Source organism: Mercurialis annua, linkage group LG7 (assembly GCF_937616625.2).
Source record: "Mercurialis annua linkage group LG7, ddMerAnnu1.2, whole genome shotgun sequence".
Lineage (NCBI taxonomy): Eukaryota > Viridiplantae > Streptophyta > Magnoliopsida > Malpighiales > Euphorbiaceae > Mercurialis > Mercurialis annua.
In genome coordinates, this window is record NC_065576.1 from 8,107,221 (window position 1) to 8,131,896 (window position 24,676).

The 24,676-nt window shown below is 36.2% G+C and overlaps 2 protein-coding genes across 3 annotated transcripts; one reads left to right on the top strand and one right to left on the bottom strand.

Annotated features, from left to right (window-relative positions):
* The first annotated feature begins 13,407 nt into the window (after positions 1-13,407).
* LOC126656718 (uncharacterized) lies at positions 13,408-13,848 on the top strand. Its single transcript, XM_050351323.1, has one exon. The coding sequence runs from the start codon at positions 13,408-13,410 to the stop codon at positions 13,846-13,848; it is 441 nt and encodes a 146-aa protein (XP_050207280.1).
* A 1,564-nt stretch (positions 13,849-15,412) lies between these two features.
* On the bottom strand, positions 15,413-24,103 carry LOC126655300 (uncharacterized). Of its 2 annotated transcripts, XM_050349418.2 has the most exons (14): positions 23,736-24,103; positions 23,480-23,556; positions 22,656-22,814; positions 22,099-22,309; positions 20,641-20,727; positions 20,421-20,560; positions 19,454-19,534; positions 19,293-19,357; positions 17,782-17,957; positions 17,529-17,659; positions 17,285-17,366; positions 16,685-16,898; positions 16,467-16,567; positions 15,413-16,247 (listed from the first exon to the last, which is right to left on the bottom strand). In XM_050349418.2, exons 1-14 carry the CDS (start codon positions 23,901-23,903, stop codon positions 15,789-15,791), a joined length of 2,151 nt encoding a protein of 716 aa, XP_050205375.1. In that variant the 5' UTR covers positions 23,904-24,103; the 3' UTR covers positions 15,413-15,788. The 2 variants fall into 2 exon arrangements, with proteins under 2 accessions (XP_050205375.1, XP_050205377.1); XM_050349420.1 differs by lacking the exon at positions 23,736-24,103 and having other exon boundaries at positions 22,656-22,792.
* Positions 24,104-24,676: the final 573 nt, after the last annotated feature.

Consider the following 24,676-nt stretch of genomic DNA (forward strand, 5'->3'; position numbering starts at 1 on the left):
ACCCCTTCGGCGAGGACCACAATGTGCTTGAAGCACGTTTATATGATGAGGAAGTGCGCAACATACAATCCCTCAGTTCAAAAGGAGAGACGAACGTCCCTCGCCTGCTTGTTAACACAGATCGGCCAGTATCAGTGACCCTTGGGGGCAAAGGCCGATCCACCATCCTCAGAGATCCAAAATGATAGCACGACATAACGAATTGAGGGAGAAAATTAGACAGCTAACCTCGCTGTACGATGTTACATCGGCCGAATGCATATATGAGGACCAAGACCAAGACCCAACAGGATCGTTGCGGATCGGGGACATAAGATTGGCAACCGGGAAGTTAGAAGATGATCCCGCCCAAGTACAGGACGATCTCCTCGAAATCAATCTGGGGACAGATGAATCGCCTAAGCCCATATACATCAACGCAGGACTGGACGAAGGATTCAGAGAGCAACTGGTCGCCCTACTCATTGAATTCCGCGACTGTTTTGCCTGGTCATATGATGAAATGCCGGGCCTTGATCCCGATATCGCCGAGCATAAGCTTCCATTAAAGAGTGGGTTTCGGCCATTTCGGCAACCTCCACGGCGAATGTCCAGGGAAGTGGATACTCTCATCCAGGATGAGATTAAGCGGCTGGAAGATGCCAAGTTTATTCGGGAGGCCCAGTACACCGAATGGCTTTCTAACATCGTACCAGTGATGAAGAAAAACGGGAAGCTACGAGTATGCGTAGATTTTCGGAACCTCAACCTGGCTACACCTAAGGACGAATGCCCGATGCCGGTGGCCGATATGCTGATAGACAGGGCAGCAGGACACACGATACTCAGTTTTCTCGATGCGCACTCTGGATACAACCAAGTTCCAATCAGCAAGGAGGACATCTCCAAAACGGCTTTTAGATGCCCTGGGCCGATCGGAGCGTACGAATGGGTAGTGATGCCTTTCGGCTTAAAAAACGCGGGGGCAACATACCAGAGGGCTATGAACAAAATGTTCAGAGGCCTTGACTGCCTTGAGGTCTATATCGACGATGTCGTAATCAAGTCAAATACAGGCGGAGTTCATCTTGCCGATCTCCGGAAGGGTTTCGAGCGTATACGACGCAATGGGTTAAAAATGAACCCTCTGAAATGCGCGTTCGGCGTTTCGGCTGGAAACTTCTTGGGTTTCTTGGTTCACCAGCGGGGAGTAGAAATAGACAAGAACAAAGCCAAGGCGATTATAAATGCTGAACCACCCAAAACCAAGAAGCAGCTCCAGAGGCTGATCGGTCAAATCAATTTTTTAAGAAGATTCATAGCAAACACAGCAGGCCGACTTCGCAGCTGGAGTGTTTTGCTGAGGGGAAAAGAGACCGATGAGTGGATATGGACGGACGAGCAACAGAGGGTGTTCGACGATTTGAAAGGTTACTTGGCGAAACCTCCGGTTATGACCCCTTCAAAGCCGAATAAGCCGTTGTTACTATACCTATCGGCTGCACACGAATCCCTAGGATGTATGCTCGCCCAAGAGGACGATGGGGTCGAGAGAGCAGTCTACTACTTAAGCCGAGGATTGACGGACACAGAGATTCGCTATACCGACATAGAAAAAATGTGTCTATGCCTGTACTTCACATGCTGCAAGCTGCGATACTATATGTTGCCGGTCGTAGTATATGTATTATCCCAAACCGATATCATTAAGTATATCTTATCAAAGCCGTACCTGAGGAATCGGATTGGAAAATGGGCGATTGCTATGTCCGAATTTACGTTGGTGTATGTTCCCCAAAGAGCAGTAAAAGGACAAGTGTTGGCAGATTTCTTAGCCGATCACCCGGGTATTACCCTCAAGGAAGAAGCGGTCACGTTTTGTGACATCGCCATATGGGAGATGTGGTTCGATGGATCTAGAACAAGCCAGGGGGCAGGCGCAGGAGTATACATCGTCACGCCCTTGGGGACATCCTATCGGTTGTCATTCAGACTCCAGTTCGAATGCACCAACAATCAGGCAGAATATGAGGCCCTGATATTCGGTTTTGAGATTTTAGCCGAGCTAGGGGCAAGGGCGATCAGTGTAAAGGGAGATTCTTTGCTAGTCATCAAACAAGTGACAGGAGAATTCAAATGTGAATCCAAGCTGTTGGTGAGGTATTGCAACAAGGCGAAACACCTGATCGAAGGCTTTCAGGATACGAGGATAGAATACACAGAGAGGGCCGATAACGGCGTTGCAAACGACCTTGCTCAGCACGGTAGCGGTTACAAAGTAAACCGAGAGTTCGACGCCGTAGAGAGGGAAACGCCGAATCTCCACACCGGGGGCATCACGATCGACGAAAGTAAATTCTCGGTTTACCAGCTAGACGTCACCCAGGATTGGAGGGACGAGCTCCTGAAGTGGTTCGAAAAACCAGACTCCACGAATAGGAGGTTGAGGACTTTAGCCCTTAATTACGTGGTGTTAGCCGGCGAATTATATAAGAAGGGCTTTGAAGGGCTACTCTTCAGATGCATCGGTCCAAAAGAGGCAATGCTTGCTATGGCCGAGGTACACGAAGGTATAGCGGGTGCTCACCAGGCGGGCCTCAGAATGAGGTGGCTTATCCATAAATACGGCTTTTATTGGCCGAAAATGGAACAAGACTGCATAAGATATGCCAAAGGCTGCGAAGCTTGTCAGAAATTCGGCCCAATACAACACGTCCCGGCCGAAGACCTGCACTCCATCATCAAGCCATGGCCGTTCAGAGGATGGGCGGTCGACCTGATAGGGAAAGTATACCCCGGCTCGTCCGATGGTCATACTTTTGTAATTATCGCCACTTGCTACTTCACCAAGTGGGTCGAAGCTAAACCTTTAAAGTCGCCGACGCAAGAAGCGGTGATCAAGTTCTTCAAGGAATACATCGTCCACCGACACGGCTTGCCCGAGTCCATAACTACAGATCAAGGGACGATGTTCACAGGAGGCGATATAAGTTGGTGGGCGTCCCAAATGAAGATAAAAATGTTACATTCAACACCGTACTACGCTCAAGCTAACGGACAGGCCGAAGCCACCAACAAGGCCATCAAGCTTATAGTCCAAAAGATGATTGAAGAGAATCCAAGGCAATGGCACGTGCTTTTATCGGAAGCCGTTTGGGCGAATAGAACCAGTCAGAAGTCGGCTACTGGGACCTCGCCGTTCCGGTTGGTATACGGGCATGACGCAATGTTACCAATGGAGTTGACGGTCAGGTCGACTCGTCGCAGGTACCAGAGCACATTGTCCAAAGACGACTACTTCGACAAAATGGTGATAGATGCTCTTGATCTTGACGAAGAACGACTGACGGCGCTAGATCACATTGAAGCTCAGAAAAGAAGGGTTGAGAGAGCTTATAACAAACGGATAAAACGAAAGGCGTTTACTGCGGGCGACATAGTATGGAAGGCAATCTTGCCTATCGGCCACAAAGATACTCGGCTTGGCAAATGGAGCCCGAACTGGGAAGGCCCCTTCATCGTGGTCAACAAGTTAACAGGTGGTGCCTACTTATTGGCGGACATTGATGGAGAAGAATACGACAGGGCGATCAACGGTCAGTTCCTAAAGAAGTACGTCCCTAGCTGTTGGGAGGGCGTGGATCGTCGGTTATTTGGAGCCGACGAGGAATAATGTTGATTGTAAACTATCGCCGAGCAATACCATAGTTTGTTAAAATTCACGGAAAGCTCGGCAAATATATGCAAACGCCGATCATTTGGTGATACCATTTACATTTCGGCGGTTCCCACTAGTTGAGTTTTTTCAACGGGTCCTCCGTTTTTCTCAACATTTTGTAATCATTTTTTATTAAAATAAACAACATTTCGTATCGGACCAATCACGGACCGATAATATGAAAATAATCGGACAATAAAATAATATAGATGGATAATTGTAAAACGTTCGGTTCTTTGACCGAGTAAGCATTGAAATTGCAAATTGTTTGAACTTGATACGGCCCCCCAGCCGATCAGAAGGACTAAAATTCAGAAAAAGATACGGCACCAAGCCGATCAAAAATTAACGATATTCTGGGCTACAACAAAATTGAAATTGTTCAGAACTTAAAAAATCAGAAATGGCTAAAGATATCGCCGATTTCACTCCGAACAGTGCTGAAAGCCACACGGGCATCCTCCACCTGCGGCTTCACTTTCGCAATACTTTGTTTTAAAGCACTTCGGCTCTTTTTGACATCGATCCCCTGAAGCAAACTCTTGTCCATAGAGATTTCCAGTTCACCGATCGCTTTTTCTTCAACATCCAACTCTTGCTTGATGGCAGCGAGCTGGTCCTGGAGTGTTTTAGCACGGTCACGGCGAGTTGTTAGGGTGGCGACGGCCGACTTCACATGAGCCTTGAGTGTTTCCAACTTCTCTTTCGCGACAGCCTCCTGGTTCGTCAGCTTTTCGGCTTCTTTTTGGACCGATGCCATTTCATCGTGGATCTTCTGAAAAGCCGGCAAAGAGGCCGACAGTTTGGCCATAGCCCCACGGGCTTTCTCACTAAGGATTTCTGGCGGAGCATCGGCCAACGCTGTTGCAGCCTTCCGAAGTTTTTCAACTTCCAGGGGCGATTTGAAGATAGAAGTACCCTCGGGCTTCATCTTTGTAACAATGTCCAAGTAATCACCCCAGTTTTCAGAAGGACCGCTGCTCACCTCGGCGTTGAGCTCACCCTCCACGACGAGCAGATGGTCATCGTCACTGTCGGAATCTAAGAAGGCTGCAGCCTTCGCCGCCACATCATCCTGATTGGATGGACTTAGGGGGATCTGCCATGTTTGACCACAATAAAAGATAAGCTGCTAGACAATTTGTTTAAACAAGAGATTTTTGAACATACCTTAGAATTGTTAGCAGTTGGCTTAGCGGCGAAATTCAGATACTCCGAAGCCAGGGGAGATAAGAGTTGCGGGGTCTCCATTCGCCTCAGAATCTCAGACGCGTTAGGAGTCTGAGAACTAGTCGCCAGCGAAGTCTGGTTGTTACCCTCGCCTTCGAGAGCCTGAGACTCGCCCTGAGACTGAACGTCGCCTCCAGTTTGTGTGTCGCCCTTGGAAGACGAGTGACAGCTCTGAGAAGGAGTGGCAGCAGGAGATGGATCAAACATATGAGATCCTTTACGATCGGTCACTCCCTTGACCGACTTGCCTTTGGACTCAGTACGCCCTTTCGTCGCCTTCGGCTCCCTACTGGAAGTCGTCGAAGCCCTCTTCTTCTTCTTGGATTTTTTCGCCATAGGATTCTCCTCTTCGTGGTCGTTTTCCCAATTATCCTCTTTCTCGAAATGAGGAACACCCACTGAAATAGAACACCAAGTATTAGTAAAATGGGGCCAAGCAAATTAACCGAAAAACACTTTCAGAGTACCTGGGATTTTCTGGTAACCGATGCGCACCAGTTCGGCTACTGATTCTTCGTAAGGTGGGCATCGGATGCCAGTATACGTTACCCCCAAATCGGTTAAGTCAACTTTAGCTTTCCTTTTTCTAGATTTTGGTTTTTTAATAGGGGCGATCGTAGCATAATTACATTTTGGAACGTGAGGGGATTTGTACTTAAATTTGGGGCGAACCTTTTCTAAAAAGAGTTGGTAGGGTAGGTGTTTATACTTTTCCTCCCAAATTTTATCCCATTTTTTTATAAAAACTAGACCGAGCTATCCTCCTATGTTCTTGCATTTTAAGGTTCATTCCTGGGCGATCTAAGGGGTCGAATTTGAATTTATAAAAGCGTTCAAAGCGAGAAATTTCAAAATGATAACCGATAATACCTGTGAAAGATTGACGTTTTGGGGCCTGCAAAAGAAATAAATCGGCATGAGTAGGTTTTCTGTTTAAAGGTGGTAAATCGAAATTATGAAGTGAAAGAATCTCTTTGGGCGATAAATCATAATATGATTGGACGATGGAATTCCACCAGTCGGTGAATCCAGGAGAACAAATGGGGGACACACAAGGGCGAGACAAGTCAGACAAAGGGGGGAGATAGGCTTTGTTTAGGCGGGTTATGTATTGAAGTTCGGCGAAGTTTTCAACAGAAGATCTATGGGTCCCGCGATTATTGAAGGCGATCAATAAAGGACAGGGAATTCCTTGGGCGAAGCCGAACTGGCGAGAAACATAGTTAGGACAGTAAGGTTCGACCCCGCTACGATCGTATTCCAGTCCCGCTATTAAATTCCGTGATTTAAGGGCGCTTCCCCAATAAGGTCCACCGAGCTTTAATCTTGGATCAGCTTCGATCGCCTCTTCCATGTTTTCAGTATCCCATCCGGCGAGGAGCCAAGACGGAGGATAGGCGAGTTGAAGAGCCGGGCACATTAACTCCGACGATCTTATTGTATGATTGTTGAAGACTTGCAACACGTCCAAAATGTGTGGAAGGCGTGTACCGGCCGATATCAGTTGGAAGCCGCATAGTTCGGCCTTGATGGGTGGACCGAGCTCAAACAGCTCAGGGAAGTACATGGCTAACCAAAGCTGGGCGATCCAAAGTGGGCCTCCTGGGCACTTGAAAGTTCTGGGATCCTTGAGTGGTACAATGTCGCCCAATGAACGGTACAAATGGGCTAAGACGAATTCACCCAGGTTGCATCGGCGTCCCTCGGCGAGTGCAGCAGCGAGTGTGAAGCAATCTTCAGTCACCCGGAATGATGAAGTGCATAGAACATATTTGGCAAGGAAAAAGGCCAAAAAGGCGATGTGCTCTTTATGATCAGGTTTATATGGTTCTTCGCCCATGAACAATTTTACGAAGGAGCCATAGCTTTTCTGTGCCTTCGTCAGGTTGAACTTTGGGCATTCGGCGTAAAGGTTAGGAGTTATCCGCTCGCCGTTAATTGGGATGTTGAGCATCAAGGCCAAATCAAGGAGAGTGATGGTCATCGGACCGGATTTGAAGCAAAAACAGTTTATGGCGCTTGACCAGTAAAGCGATGCTCCCATAATGTAATTCTTGGCGATAGGTCTGCTCGCCTTGCACAATTCGATAAGGTCGAAGATCCCTACGTCCATCCATAACTGGCGATAATGAGGAGAGAGCCTGACTGCCCAATTGGAGAAACCCGCATGTTCGATCGGCCAGTTCCTGAAAGTAGTGTCGACCCATACTGATGATTGGTGTGGTAAGGAGAATCTAGGGGGTGCAGTTTCGGTGAAAGGAGAAGCGAGTTCACATAGGTGGCTGGGGGAGGTTATGATAGGACCAATGCAGAGTTGGTTATCGCCGGCGTCGATAATTACCTTGAAGTCAGTGTTCGGGGCGTTGGTTCGGACCTCGTCAATCTTGGCCGATACTTGTTCAGCTAGGTTCACATTTGGGGCGGCCATGATAACTGCAAAGAATGGAGATACCTCAGTAAGGCGATTGACTAAAAGAGCGAATCTGGATTGAGAAAGGCGAGGATGAAAGCTTACCAGGAAAGACTTAGTGAGTTGCTTGAAGTTGCTGAGGAGAGAGAAAGCTTGATAAATGCAGAGAGAGTAGTAAGTGATGAAATGAGATGTTGTTTTTCTTAAAAGGCAAAATCAGAGGAAGCCGAAAGGTCGTGGGGCCAAAACGTGGCATCGTGGGGAACAACTGGAGATGACGTGGCCGAAGGGGGTACCGAAAGGTTTATAAATGCGCGCCCCTTTAATCTGTTTTCGAATGATTTGGGCCTCGGTAGTGGGCTGGGAAGCGTTGAGAAGGAAGAACAAGCCCAAAAGATAAACGTTTCAGGCTTGTTGGGGGCATTGTTTACACCGGCCCAAATAATTTCCGGATAGAACTTCATGTGGGCTTATCAGGGATTAAGGCCCAACGAAAAGCCTGTTTATTATTACTTTTTCTGTTTTATAGGAACTTGTAGCTCATTAGGAGTGATTTTCTATTAGAGTTTTAGTCATAGTTAGATTAGGAGTCTCGATTATGAGGAGCTATAAATAGCGTAGAGCTTCATTATTTTTGTATCAACAAATCAATCAAAAACCAAGCCCAGTGCTTTTTATCTCGCAATCTCCGGATTGTTTTAATTTAGGAGTAGTTTTCGGTATTAATCTCGCCTGAGTTTTTAACTCCCAGATTATTACTTCTTAGATCACGTGGTTAAGTGTCTTTAATTAAACAAGTCCTGCGAATATCTGTATAGGTTCGTTAAAGTATCAAACCTCAAACCGATCCCGATTATAAATTCAAAGATTCGAGTCCGGAATATTTCCAGGCGAACAGAAGTAAAGGAACTAAATAAAAAAGAAAAATATTTCAGGGACAAAGTAAAGAAAATTCGTAAAATATAGGTATTTAGGATATTGTTATCGCCAATGTTTTATTATTTGTTATGAAAAACAATAATGAGTATGCAATGAATTTAGAAACTCGATTATGTACCCAATACGAAGGATTCATGGGATATGTCTTTGTTATTGGGATGTCGGAAATTGATTAATTCTATATCGTTGCAGTCCATTCATGCATTGCAATTAAAAAATGTGAAAATACTTCTTTGGAATGAGGATCATGCACCTCATTACTTTAATATATTTATTTTTACTTTCTTAACATTCATAATTTAAATTAATTAGTAAAGTGCAAGTAGGAATTACTGAATTTAATAATATGATATGAAGATGGGAATATACAAATACAATTATGGTTTGTTTTATATGATAGAGTATAAATATTATTCTGAAAGTAAATTATGTTATTTCAAAATATTGATTTATGAAAATTTCTTAGAAAAGTATATTAGATATAAAAATGATTGTTTACTTTTGCTTTCTAATATTTGAATTTTAAACATAAATAAAATAAACTTTTAGATTTTAAAATGACAATATTATATTTATTTTTTAATGAATACAACATTATATTATTATCCGTAAGTTTAGGAATCTCACACTAATATTTATTTTAGTGATAGAAATTTTAAATAATCATATAACTCATGTGTTTGATTATGATAAAATCATAATATCAAATAATTTTGAAAATATTATATTTATCTTATTTGATTAAATTTAAATTTTATACTTATTATTAAATTAAATAATTTCAATATCCTTAATTTATTATTATAAATGATAAAAATAAATTCTCACATTCGGATTAATTCGATTCAAATAATTTTTCCTAATAACAACAATGTCAATTAGATTGTAGATTAAAATGTGTCCTCTCAGAAATAATTTTAAGTTTTAGTTATCAATCTTAAAAGTTTTATTATATTCATAATTAGATTTTTCTTCTTTACATAAAATTAAAAAATTAGAAAATTTCACTTATATCTCATCATTATTTTTTATTTTTATATAAAATTATTAATAAAAAAAGTATGCTCAAATAATTTATAGAGCTTTTTTTATCATTTAGGAAGGTGAACATTGTCTGACGTTTTCAATATTTTAGCAAAATACTGCTGAACACACATACTATTTGAATTATAGTTAATTAGTCGGAAATTTCTAGATTAATGTATATTAAATTATGATAATTAAATAACATGGGTGTATTAATTAAGTTAATTGACAAATAGGAATTTTAGTTGAAGAAATAGTCTATTTATAAACAAATTACAAAATGCAATCGACAGTCCAACACGCAACAAATAAAATTTTGATTTTCCTCTTACATTCCACCGAACTACCAGGCAGTTGGCACAGAGCAGAGCTACTAAACAATCGCATATCATAGATCCCAACCATCGTGGTCGTCCATTCACACTACATCACCACGTGGCTACAGTTACCATCCAGATATATTAATCATTTTAAACACTCATTTGTTTAACTTAAATGTCAATTCATGTCCAAAATTATATACCATTCTACTTCAATAGAATTACAGCTTAAATTAGAGTGTTTATCCCACACAACGGATGTGCCACGTCATTTTTACAACAAGCCAATAATCATTTGCGATAAAGAATTTTTATTTATTACTTATTTTTTTATCATTAAACATTTGCACATGACTAACGCCTCATTGGTTTGTTGCATGAATGATGTGGCGCAACCGTTGCGTTGTATAATTATTCCTTAAATTAACACTATTAACATTATAAAATTTTCAATTTTCGATTACTCCCTCCGGTTCATAATATTCGTCCTATTTAACCATTTCATGTAGATTAAAAAAATAATAAATATATTTTAATTATATAAATTTATCAAATTGCCCATATTAATTACTACTCACTCCTTCCCAATAGAGTTGTACACTTTGAAAAAAAAAATTGTCCCAAAATTCTTGTCCACTTTCCAAAAGTAACTAACTTTTACATTCAATTTTCCTTTATTACCCCTATTTAAAATTCACTAATGAATAAATTGAAAATAAAATTGCAAGTGTACCCTATATTAAATAGGAGTATGATAAAAAAAATAAATTTTTTTTTATAAAACTCATAAACAATAATTGATTTTCTTAAACTGTGTAATAAAAGCAAAGTGGACAACTCTATTGGGACGGAGGGAGTACTATTTTTATGTCTGACTGATTTTTTTAATCCTACTAAATTATATAATACTAAGGATATATTTGAAAAAATAGTAATAAATACTTTTTTGAAATTTTAATGTGATAAATATTATGCACCAAAAATAATTTTTAAATGCGATAAATATTATGAACCGGAGGGAGTATTTTTTTCTATTATACTCTTATTTAACACTCCTTCCGATCCATAATATTTGTCGTATTTCTTTCTAACACAAGAATTAAAAAAAATTATATCTTAATTTATTGATATTTTACTATATTAATCTTATCTTTAAATTTATTAACATTTATTTTTATACTTTTTATTTGTGTGATCGTATTTTTTCAATAAAATAATAGAGGGTGAATTTAAAAAAAATAGCAATAAATACTCTCTTAATATACTAATATGATAAATATTATGGACCAAAATGATTTTTTAAATGCGACAAATACTATAGACCGAAAAAATATAATAAATAATTTTTATTTACTTACATATTAATAGCAATAAATAGTAGTTCACAAGTAAATATAAAATTTTATTTTAGAAATTGTTATTTATTAAATTGAAAAAAAATTTGAGATAAAAAATACAGACAATTTTATCATACAAAGAGAGTATATTGAGGAATTATTATAAAAAGTAATTTTTTATTCTAAATTTATTAATTATTGTAATAATTAATCTTAAAATTCTTCTATACCTTTAATTCCATACATAAATTAAATATTTTTATTAATTAAATATTAATAATTTCAATTAATTAAATGTTAATAATTTTTAATTAATTAAGTAATAAAATTAAATTGTGTGATAAATTAATATTTAAAATTTCTACTTTGTTTCTTTTATGGTGGCTAAAATAGACGGTAGACAAGAAAATCCGTGTGCACGTGTGGCTGACTTTTAGGTTACAAAGACCAAAAAGAAGCGTGGCTGGAGTGTTCATGTAGTGTTTGATTATCCACGTGCATCCATATAGTGGGTCCCACTGTTTTTGTCTTTTACTTTCAATCATCGCCGTCCATTTAGCTACCTCATTGTTGAATTTCTAAAAACTCCCCATCCCCAACAAACTACCCTTACACACGCATGATCAATCACATTATTTATTTTAAATAAGCAAAAAAAACAAAAATCACTCCTTCCGTTTTTATTTAATTATTTATTTGTTGAAATTGTACATATTAAAAAAATGGATTTTTTTTATCTTAAACTATAAAAATAAATACTAATATAATCCTACTATATAATAAATGTTTTATAAATTTGAATTATAGAATTATTTATTAGGGAAGGATAGATTTGGAAGATAATAGCTAATGTTATTTTGAAATTCTAAATGGACAACTAATTATAGAAAAATCCATTTATTTAAATGAACAATTAAATGACAAAGGAGGGAGTATTAATTTTTCTATTTATAATCAATCAAAATTTATTATAAACAGTGACAGAATCATAATTTTAACTTAAAAAGTGCCAGACTGAAATATGTATTATATGGAAAAACGGTTTTAAGAATTAAAAAAGGGCAATTGCAAAACTTATAAATTCTAAATAATAATTTTAACATTTTTTAAAAATTTCGAGAGGCCATGGCATCCCATGCTACCCTTCCCTCCTTCCTTGATTATAAATCACTAATTCTAAGTAGTAGTATTGGAGTTAACGATATGTATATATTTAATATTTTGAATAATATTACCTAGATTAATTATTAATCTATGTAAATTAATAATTCAATGTATTGAAATATGAATGCTAAAAAATATGTATGAAATAAAGTGTATTGCTCTATCTATCTTTCAATTGTTTATTAAAAATATTTATATTTGCTTACAAATACTTGTATTTTTTATAATTTTTACATAATTTTAACAAATAACTTCTAAATTTTTCTTTTTAAAAATGACTCTATTTAATTTATAAAATATTTATTAATTAATTAGTTAATAGAACTATATTAGTTTTTAAATTTATAATTAGGGTAAAATGATGTTGCTTAAATATGTCCTTTTATAATTAGATGGACAAATAAAAATAACAAAGGAATTGTTTTTTTTTTCTATTAGATAACTAACAATTTATTGAATTTTTAAATTTAAGCTCTCTTTCAGTTAAAAGAAATTAAAAATACTTTTAAGTTGATTTTAAAAAGTATTTAATATTTTTACATAGCAACTATAGTATGATATTGAGAAATTAGGCGTCAAATTTGGAAATCAATTATACTTTAAAACCGCCTCAAAAGAAGAATTGTTCTAAAAATCTATCTTAGGTTAAATCAATTTATTACACTCATCGTATAACGCGTGTGAGATCAAATTTATCTATTTAATTTAACAAGTTGGAAAAATAGACTGCATCAGCATATTCAAAGAGAAGACAAATAAATAAGTATTTAAAAATATAGAAGTCTATTGAATAAAACGTTTAAAGAAATAATCAGATAAATAAAACCTTAAATATATAAGAGTTTTTAACTATTTCTTGTGTAAAAATAATAAATCATTTAACGACGATTGAATAACACGTACACAACTTCCGTCCATAAAAAAGTTATTAAATAGAAAACAAAAAATACATAGACTTATTAAATAACAAATGTTAAAAAAAGAAATCAAAAAATTAAAAAGTTTAAAATACAATTAGTGAGCTATGCTTGGAGCTAACTAAGGTATCTATTGCCCTCACGTTTTTTTTATACTTAAATAATTCAAAGTTGACCACTCTAAACTAAACTAAACCCAACCTACTACCTTCTTCGAAACACCCTAATATCCCTCTCTCTATATAAACAAACACTCTTCATTTTTTTCCCATAGCAAACCACAAATAAACACAAAACTTGAACTGTTCTTCAATCAAGATTTAATATTTTCTTTGATCAATCTTCAAAGAATCAACACAAAAATTTAATGGGGTTTTTAGAGCAAGAAAAAGCATGCAAGGATCATCCATATCACAATCAAAAACAAGGTGTTTGTCCTTGTTGTTTACGAGAAAAACTAGCTCAAATTTACTCTGTTGCAACAGCCACACAAGCTTGTTCTTCATGCTCTTCTATTTCATCTTCAGCCACTAATCTGTCTCCACCTCATCATCGTCTTCATCAACGGACTGCGTCGGATTTCAAGGGTTCGATTTCGTTTAAGGTGAGTAGTAATAATATTACAGTTGGTAGTAATAAACATGGGTTGAAGAAGAGTAAATCGGTTGCTTTTGTTACAAGAAATCTTGTTGGTGATGCCAAGAACAAGAAGAAAGGGTTTTGGTCTAAGTTGCTTCATTTGAAGGCTAAGAGTGGTAATAAAGATGTTAATTTTGATGCAAAGATTGCTTTAAATGGCCTTTCTTGAAATTAATTTAAGAATTTTTTGTTAGAAATATGAAGTTTTGTATAGTTATTTAAGTTAATTTTAAGCTTTATAAGAGTGGATTTTCCTCTTTTTATTATGAGCATATTTAGAATTAGATGTTTATTTCTTCTTGGTGAAGATTTTGATTAGTGGTACTTAATTGTAAATAAAAAGTTTATATTACAGATAATGTTAGAAAAGTTTCTTTTTTGTTTATCTTAGTGGTCATCATGTCATACTTTTTGTACAAACTGGTCTCTTTTAGGCCATAAAATTCTATTTTAAGAGGTTTGAGTAATCTCTATGTAAGTTCCAATTTCATTTTCACACGTCGGCTTAATATCTTCTTCAACTAACAAACAATTTCAGGACACTGGAATTTTCAATTTAAAGCGTGTTTCATCTCGTCACATAAATATTTTCAAAATCAGCTTTGACTTCTAAATCCAAATCTCACCCTTCCATTAAAATTTATTCTGTTGTTATTTAAGAGAAATTAAAATATCTTTTTATTTTGGTAAATATAAGGGTTAATTACATATAAAATCACCACCTTTACACGAATTTTCAAAAATAGCACGACCTTTAAAACGTGTCAATTCAGGGCATTACCTTTCATTTCTTTTCAAAAATAACATGGGCACGTTTTTAGATAAAATTTTGCTGACTTGGACACCCAATGGGAGTGCCACGTGTCATGCCACGTCAGCAAAAATGCCACTAAAAATGTGCACATGTTGTTTTTGAAAAGAAATGAAAGGTGGTGCCCTGAATTGCCACGTTTTAAAAGTCGTGTTATTTTTGCAATTTCTTGTAAAGGTGGTGCTTTTATATGTAATTAACCCTAAATATAATAAGTAAAAATTTATTATATTTCTCGTATCGAGAGATTCTTAGATAGACTCAGTCTACCACGTCATCCGTGGACTAAGCCTATCATATAATGACACGTCATTAAAATGATGGCAATCTTGTAAATTCATTTATTACTTATTTGCACTTTTGAATAGTAATATTATAAGATTGCCATCATTTTAATGACGTGTCATTATATGATACGCTTAGTCCATAAATGACGTGGTGGACTGAGTCTACATAAGAATTTCTCGTATCATACTGGTTATATTTTTTAATTATTAAGACTACATTTTTGCTATTGTTAATAAATATTTTATACTCTTAATTTTATTCATGACAAAAGATGCTTATAGACTCTTGAACCTTTAAGAAAAGAATTATGTTTCTAAATGCTAAGTACAATCCGATCCTTAAAATTATAAAACCATTGCAAAATAGTTCATATTTATTTCATTTATATTGTCCTTGAAAAATAACTGATTTTACATCGATTTTACATATTTGAATCACATCAAAAAGTTTAAAAATAAAAATATATTTTGACAACAGTATAAGAAAATAGCTGCATTATTTGACTATTATTTTATGCTGTCATAAAATGGTAATGAATCTATCTACTAACTATATAGATTCTTAATCCAATTTTTGTATGTAAAATTGATTTTTCTATTATTGTTACTGCTGTTGCCTTATAGAAAAGTAACTATTTTCACAATTACAGTTCATTCACTGTATCTAATAGTTGCTAACAACATTTTCTACAGTCCAACGGCATTCAGAGCATTAGGGACATTTTTCAATATTTGTAACACATAAGAGTGAATGCGATTTATATGGCAAAATTTCTTCTACAAACAATCAGCTATCACCTTTTGTTTTCTACTTTTACGCTCCTACCGTGTTTTTCTATCTCGTCTCTGATGTATGCATGAAGTTATCTCCATCTCACGGATAAAATCTTCTCCAACTTCTGCAGAAAAATTGCGGTATGCAATGGGTTATCACCCATTATCTGTACATCATCCATCAGGTTCGTATTTATCGGCAGATCTAAAATCATCTGCCACTGGCCTGATATCATCTCATTTTGTATTCTCATCGTCATCACTGTTATTCCCACGTTCATAAGATGGTCGTTTCAATTTCTGGAATATCTCATCGAGAGACTCGGATGACGAATTACGGGAGACAAGGTTGGCTTCTTGCATTTGGCGTAATGGAAGAAATTTTTTTGCCCCTATATTTGCCTTAAAATTTTGAAACCCATTCTTCATTGATTCCCATTTTGATGCCAATCCAGAAGACGGGCCCTCTGTTGTATTGTTCAATTCAGAGTTTCCAGTATTCAGCAATGACACCTTAGCAGAGGCGATTGTCTTCTCCATAGGTTTATTTGCAAGTCTACTCTGCTCTCTCACAGCAGCGTACTTGTTGCTTATGGCTTCTCTGCTGGAGCTATGTCGACGACCATCTTCTTTCAAAGTTGTTGACGCACTCCCCTTCATATCAGTTGTTGCCTTCATTTCTACAGCAGTCCTTTCCTGGAAATTTTACTACTAAGTTAGAAAGTTGAGCAAATTATGTCCGAGAGTTTAAAAGAAGATTGGAAATATTTACATGATAGAATTGAATTAAACAAACCTCGGTTTTTGTCGCAAAATTTAATTAATTACAATTAGTCCACTAAAATGCCAAGGTGAAAGCATAGATAATTAATAGTATGAGAGACTGCAATCACTATTGAAGATGTGAATACATACAGTGGAATTGCTGCCAGATTCAATATCCACACCGTTGAAGTTTCTTGCCAGTGGGATAACATGCTCGCCAACTTTTAGTCCTTGTTCTAGCCAAGATCGTTCTGGAAAATTGGGCAGAACGAAAGAAAATAAGGGATTTTATAAACTTTTAAAAATAGTCGAATATATAAATTTTAAGAGTATGCTACTAATAGAAACGAGAAAGATAAAGCAGTTACCTTTTTGTAGAATAATGAGCCCTGATGGATCAAATCCATCAGTATCATCTGCTTCCGTCTGAAACCTAAACCTCTTCCAACTCACAAAGAAGCCAATTACACGATCAAAGAAATTGCTAGCAACCAACAGAGTATATATAACCATTATGAGAGGATAGATTCTGTTAAATCCATCTCCAAAGAAAGGTACCGCTTTATCAATTTTTCCCATCCTCTGTAATACGATACAATACACATCACATTACATCAGTCAATTGTTATATAGGAGAATATGCTCCCCCATCAGTATCCAATATTAGAGACAAGACATGTTCAACAGGTTTATAAATTCATCTTGTTTCTAAAATCCCATGCTACTATAATATTGACGGAGAAGAACAATGTATTAATTATGAAAGTTAAATTACTAGAAGGCCATATGTGAAAAAAAAATGATCCAAAGTGGCAGCTCAATAAGCTAGACCAAATGAGATAGAAAGAAACATAATTTGAACTGCTTTACAGTGACCAATATGAACAAATAAACCCAGTAATACCTAATTTCATTTTGCTTACTGCATGGACAGGGTTTGCATATATAAGAACAGTCAGGAGAGATACCTTTTCAAATATGGTTTCAGCTTTAATATTGATGAGGTTGAGAAAGTTGTATGAAATTGGAGGAGCATATCGAGCAACCATCCTAAAAGACAAAATAATTGACAGGATTATACGCTTCTATTTTTTTAAAGAGACAGCCATCCTAAAAGACAATAATTGACAGGATCGTACGCTTCTACTTTTTTAAAGAGAGATGGAATAAGGTTAAGACTCAATAAAAATAGAGCTATAAGAAATCACTCACGAGCAAATCATGAGCAAGCTGACTGAACTTGTCTGTCTAGGTGTGAATGAGTAGAACATTAGCATTCCAATTTTGAATAAAGAATAGTACGTGCAGATGCACATATACATCAAGGGTACAAAAGCAAAAACCTGAGAAACAAAACAGCAGAACGCGGTAAGACAGCTAGTAAAAGGCCATAAAACCTGTAAATGATGCACATAAATTTCCACAAGACCAAGACTAAAATTATTCAACATAAGATGAAAATTACCTGCATAAGCAGCTCTTGCTTTCCCACAGAGTTTATAAGGAGTGAGAAAAGTGAGAGATTAACTCCAGTTGGTAACAGAGTTGCCTCTGCTAAAAGAATTGCAATTGACATAGTACCCAGTATGATAGCAAAGAGCTTCTCAAATTGTTTTTTAAGGATGCATCGCCAAACAAATTCTGCACAGAAACACCAGTATTTGCAAGATTCTCAACTTCAAATCAATGGCCCATAACTTGTAAATACAATAGAACTGGTAATAAGAAATTAGAATACATTTAGAAATATAAAAAAAGTAAACAACAAACATGAAATGGAAATGGTTAGCAGCACAAAAGCACAAATTGTTGCAGCATATGCAGAAAAAATGAAAAGGAAAAAGAAAGGACCTCCAAAGAAAATGAAAAAATGTAAAGAAAAAATGACTAGCACAAACAGTACTGTCTCTGCATAGCTATCATCTGTCAGGAAAGCATCATATAATGAGATGGTGCAGACCCAGGATCACAGGGGCTGCACCATTTAGTTTAGTATATTGTAGAAGGAATAGGTCTGTACTATGCATTGAACACTAATGGAGCTCATTTACTTAGTATCGCAGACATGAACCACCGAAAAAATACATCTACCCTACTAACTTATACTTTAAGATGGTGTCTATCATGATGTTTCAGTAGACTTTGCAACTATGACCCTGTCCTATAGCACACATTCAGACTAATTCCATCGCTAATTAAATTCTTTTTCAATTTAAGGAAATCTGAACTTTGGAGGTTGTGCCCATGTTCAGCATAGAGAGTAGGCCTAAAAGTTTACAGATTAGCTGTTCAATTCATTCAATTAGAAGTTCTGTCAGTGTTAAGCTTGGTGTTGAAGCTCCATGTTCTAAAAAAACAATTTACATTCCTTCTCTCTAGATGGCCCAGATTCTCATAATTAGTCACAGGACTTCTAACACTTGGCCACAATGTTTTCAAAGTCTTGAAACTAGAAACTCAACTTGCATTAGTTACTATTGATGTTAAAACTAGATTCCAAACAATCTTTATGTCGGTTACTCATTTGGGTCTAGGTTCCACACTTCCACCATTGTCATATTTTAGCAAGATTATGACAAATCTTTGATATTGTAAACAGAGGCCATCAAAATTGAATTAGAATATGAGAGCTATCAAGGGTACTTGTTTTCCTACTGCTACTGATATAAATTTCTTTTCTTGCTTTCAGTTCAAACTGTCCCTTCATCTCTGGTTTTTCTGGTCATTTGTATGTATTATTCATCTTTGCCTCATCATAACTATTTTTTGACTCTAAGATTATCAGAATGCATCACTAAGAACTCCTAGGGCCATCCTGCATCAGCACCACAGCTCATGAACCAACCCAACCAACTCAAACATGGTGCTATATTCAACTCTCATATTAAAGTTTTTAGAAAATTAAGCCAACAGGACCAGCTATCAAAAAACTTAGTGTACATAGAATTCACGAGGAAAAACACGAAGAATAATTACCCATTGTATCGAAGAGGGGCGCCAGTTTACCAGTTTGAGCAGGTCTGAAGCTTGAAATATATTTCCTGACATGATTTATGTGAGGGTAAACTATGTAAATAATACAACGTGAAAAAAATTAGAAAGACATCAAATATAGGAAGCACAGTTTGCAAACAAACCATCCAGTAGAACTGCCACGTTCATAATTCTTTATCGTATCCTCCAGTTCAAGAGCTTCCAAGACATACGTCATATACTCACTGAAAAAAGTAAATTCGAAAAATGTGACAAACGGATAGAATATAATCATGTTGAAAATTGTGTGGTACTCTTTCAAATTGAGGACTACCATTAAAGAAAAACCCAATTGATGAGTACACCATTTGACAAAAAATGAAATAAGAAGCAGAAAGCATGAGTGGAAATTTCCAACAATTGCATAAGCATCACAGACACAAATGATAGTCCCAAATGAAGAATACATTTATGTCAGGGAAGAAAAAAAATGAAATGATATTGTCAGGAGTAAACATTCTAAATCAGAAGACTGCCACCTGTCAAGTTGAAATCAAATCAATTCTTGAACCAATAACGGAAAGAAAAATTCAGATAAATAAATATATAACAGAGAGCACGACAGAGAAACAATTTAGCAGCTTATTTACATGCATAAGCACATAAAGGCTTAGGTCGATACATATGTATATATAGTTGTTCGATCTGTACTACATTCTAAGCCTGTTAAGATATCTTACAACCAGTTACAAAATATTATTTGAAGGGTCTCAACACCTGACAAATATGGAAAGGATGATTTCCATTAGGATAACATGTTTCTGATTTGAAGATATTTATCAATACATCAGCCAACCAATTGAAAATGATCTGCAATCATGATCTGAAACATTGGAACAACACCAAGAGGAGAGGAAAACACATCCACTAAAAGAGGGCAAACATTGTTTTGCAACTCAGAGACATTAAAATTGTAGATGATAGAGAAAACGGTACTACCACTAACATAGAGAATGAAAAGGAAATGGAGGCATCAAGCATACAATTTTGACAAGTGTGAGAACAGTTTCTGATTGAGCTATCCATCTGGCGGAATGGCTATCAAGTACAACAATGAAGCATTCACTTTACCTTTTGTAACGATAATACCCCTCACGAGCTCCTCTAAGATTCCGTCTAAGTGTTGCCATTGATTTATCATCTGTATCATAGTCCATATCATTTTCCCCCAATCGGCCACCTTGCGGTTTAAAGGATGGGTCTTCTCTAAACTGAAAAATAAAATATAACATTTTAGAGATTGAAGAAGAGCATCTCACTATAACAAGAAAAGATAGAGAGAGAGAGATACCATTTGAGCGAGCATATTATCTATAACATCCATGTAAGGTCTCAAAGGGTCACGCTTTGACATCTGATTGGATGTTGCTTGAGCAACCTACAAAAGGAAAGCAAGACCATGTAACTGGGAGTCTGGGACAGCAATCAACCAAAGGATAAGTAACGACGTAAATCCAACATCGCCATATTGGTACATATAAAACAAAGTTTTATGCATATGAAATAAACAGTCAACATAAAAAATTCCGTTCCTTTTAAAATAGGCCAAATGAATAAAAAAGGCCAAACATTCCATGAAAGTTTCACAAAAGTCCAAACCTTTCAATTTTATCTAATTTGTCCTTAAACGCATGATTTCGTTTCAATTATGTCCAAGTACACAATTTTGCATATGTGGCGCTGATGTGTGACATATGCCATATCGTAAGCGTCACATGAGCAAAATCACGTAGTTGGACATTATTGAAACGAAATCATGCGTTTCAGGACAAATTGGATAAAATTGAAAGGTTTGGACTTTTGTGAAATTTTCTTTAAATGTTTGGCCTTCAAAATAAGATATTGATAGGTACCTAATTAAAACAATAAGGTCTATTGATAAAAAAATTAAATTTTTCACTTTTGTTAACTCTAACCAAAACTTTTAATTTTGACCTGATTTGAAGAGTTTCGCTTCAATTATGGACTAATTGCAAAAATTTGCGTGAGAGAAGTGTCTTCACATAAACAGAATTAAGCATATGAGGGCCCGTTTAACTTCCATAAAATTTCGAAGTTCCAGTCATTGAATTCAATAAAAACACACACTACAAAATTTACTTAACAATTTCTCTATCTCCAATCTTCATCTGTGTCACTTTAACTGACTTCCTTTCTTCCAAATCATGAAATTTGAGCAGCAAAACTGCAGAAAGTTTAGATATGCACAAGCATCATCCACAAAAAATGTAAGCACTATTTCCAGTCAAGTCCATCACTCTCAAACTCGCATTTTTTCCATCCACCCAAATCTAGTTCTAACTTCTAACAAGTCAGATCATTGCTATAGGCAGTTAGGCAATATCACCCTCAACATGAACTGATCACATCACCATATTGCAAAAATGGAAAGACAGCAAACATGCTCTTTTTACCACTTTTATTCAGCTCAACATTCCAATCTCAAGTTAAATATATCCATTATGGATTCTCTTTTCAATCAGATGAATTTGGGCTATATCTTCAGAAAGATTTCAAACCATTAGAATCTCTAACAAGAATTAATACTAATACTAAAGTTAATAGAATAGAAAAAAATGCAGTAAGATTGAAACATTAATCAAGTACATATGATCACATACGAAAGCAACGTATACTGCCCAATAGCACAAAAGGGAAACGATGCTTTTTCAGGATTATGATGAAAAAATAAGAATGTTTATGCACAGAAAAATCAAAAAGATTAATTATCGTTTCAATAAATACTTACTACAATAGCATTTGAAAGTTCTTGATGAGCTTCATCGAGTTTAACAGCCATTTTGGCAATTTTGTGAGAAAGAACTTTCTGGCGTGTAATCCAAGATGCATTTCTCCAAAGACTCTTTGGAATTTCACTCAAACCAAAACCAAGAAGGAAAGCACCTGTCACAAGTCCAAATGTATTCGAGCATGCCATGGCAAGACCGAGCACTCCACTCCTGTCAATCAAGATATCAAGCAACATGATATCTAACCAAACTTTCATAAAAAAGGTGTAAAGTATTTGTATTAATAGTTCTATGTGTGCCCAACTAGTCATTCACTGTTTAATACTAATAAAAGATGTTTGTGAATAACCAGATTTAATTAGTATAAGCAGAAAAAAAAATGTGCAGAAGATAACATTAAAGAAATGCAAGGAAAAGATGCATAAATCTCCAGTCAACACATACAAATGAATGAAGAACTTACAGAAGACTAGTACATTGCAAATCTATGAATAAGAGATAGTAATAAATCATAATCCAACCAAATTAAATGAATTTTAGAAGGTAAGAACGATACTTTATATTATTCATAGCGATGAGGAGAATAAGCCCAAAGAGTCCAATAGCTCCCACAATTAAATAGAAGACTAAGTTAGCATGTACACTGGTCTTTAATCTTTCTGTCACGGTGAAGTCTCCAGCATCTTCATAACCCTGGATAAGGGGCACCACAGCCCTGCTTAGAGATAACATAATTTAAGCAATGAGGAATCATGCATACACTATTTTAAAAATAGTAACCGGAAAACAAAACAAAACAACGGAACTCCTTACAATCATTTTTAACTACAAAATGTTTTTAGTAAGATTAAAAAGATGTCGATCAACTTAAATCGCACAAGTGTGAGCATGTGTCATTCACATAGAAAGGTACAGAAGAGTGGCAACTTAGAAAACTAGGACTTGTTCTAGTCAATCGTGAACTAAGTAAATTCGTACAGTTACAAGTGTGACGGAAATGAAATATCAGAGTCCATTTACTCACTGAAGCTAGAGCCAGTAAACTTATAGAAAGAATTATCATTTATTCCAAGTATACGGAAATGGGGAGATGGGACACTTGAAAACGGCGAAACGGCGTTATTTTAAGTTTTCCTATGTTTAAACTGAAGTTTCAGCTCATGTACGAGACGCCAAGTGCCCGACACGTTTTTGAAACGGGAAACATTAATTGAGTGAAGTATCCGTACTACCTATCTCTTGATACCAAAGTTGTGTTTATTTGGGTCGGCATATATTTATAAAAAAAATTGCAAAAGTACAGCATTGCAACTCAGAGCGGTAAATAAACGAAAATAAAACGACGATTGAAATAAGAAAAGGAATACAAATGTGGCATACCAAGTAAGTAAAAACGTACTCCAATATGACCAGCTCCAAAAGAAAGAAACAGCTCCATTGTCAAGATGAAATTTTGCCTGTATTACATATAAAACAATTGTAACAAACTGCATGCTATTGCTAACACATCAATTATACAATTATCAATTACAAAAACGAAGAACTCCAAAAACTAATTCAACTCAGCTCCTAATTTCAAATGATCGGAATAAATGGAGTAATAAGCTAAAGATAAAAAAAAGTAAAAAAGAATTACCGTATAGATGTCGGCGGGGACAAGGATGATGATGGAGAGTGAACAGAACCAGGTGTATCCAACGGTCAAGAACACATATCGAGGAACTTCCGGCCCGGAAAAATATTTTAATGTCAAAATAGCCATCCCTAGGGTTAGAGGCAGCGAAATCAGGTAAAACACCCACATGATTTCTCTTTGTACCTAATCTCCGATCAATCAATTCTGCTGGAATTAATCGGAATGGATTGTACGGGACCCGGTAAATCGGATCCGAGACGACAGAAAGCTCCGATCAATGCAATTCTTATTTCGGTTTTGGTTGTTGGTTTATTGCGCGCGTTGCCGTTGCTTTTCAGGTTCTAGTTTGCCTTTTTTGTGCGTCAGCCGTATCGCACCAACACTTAAAAAAAATGAACAAAGCGCCAATTCGGCCCTTGAATTTCTGTCTCGTGATTAAGTAAGTTATGTTTAACTTAATTTAATCAGTTAAATCCGAAAACTTGTGTTTTGAATTCAAATAGATTACTTTAATCAATTAGATCCTCATACTTGTGTCTCGGGATCAAATAAGTCAAACATTTCAGGTATACATATTAGGGGTTGTATATTGTGTGAGAGTATTCGACGTTGGTTTGATTCAATTCAAGTCGTTTGTATGTGTTTCGTGTTGTGTCGTTGATACGTATTGTTCGTCGGTTGGCGAATCTGATTAGTTGTTTGATCTTTGAGGTGGGTTACGTGTGGGAGAGTGAGGTGAGCGTCCTTTGAGGTTTGGCATTGTTCCGAATGTTTAACCTTTGGTTTTGGTAAAGAAAAATCAAGTTTCGGGAGCCCAGGCAGTTTGGACGATCATTCACCTTTTGGACAATCGTCCATTTTAATTTTTGAACATCTTATGGGGTGAATGACCATTTGGACGATCGTGCAAAAAGTTTGGACGATTGTTCCTAATTTTGATA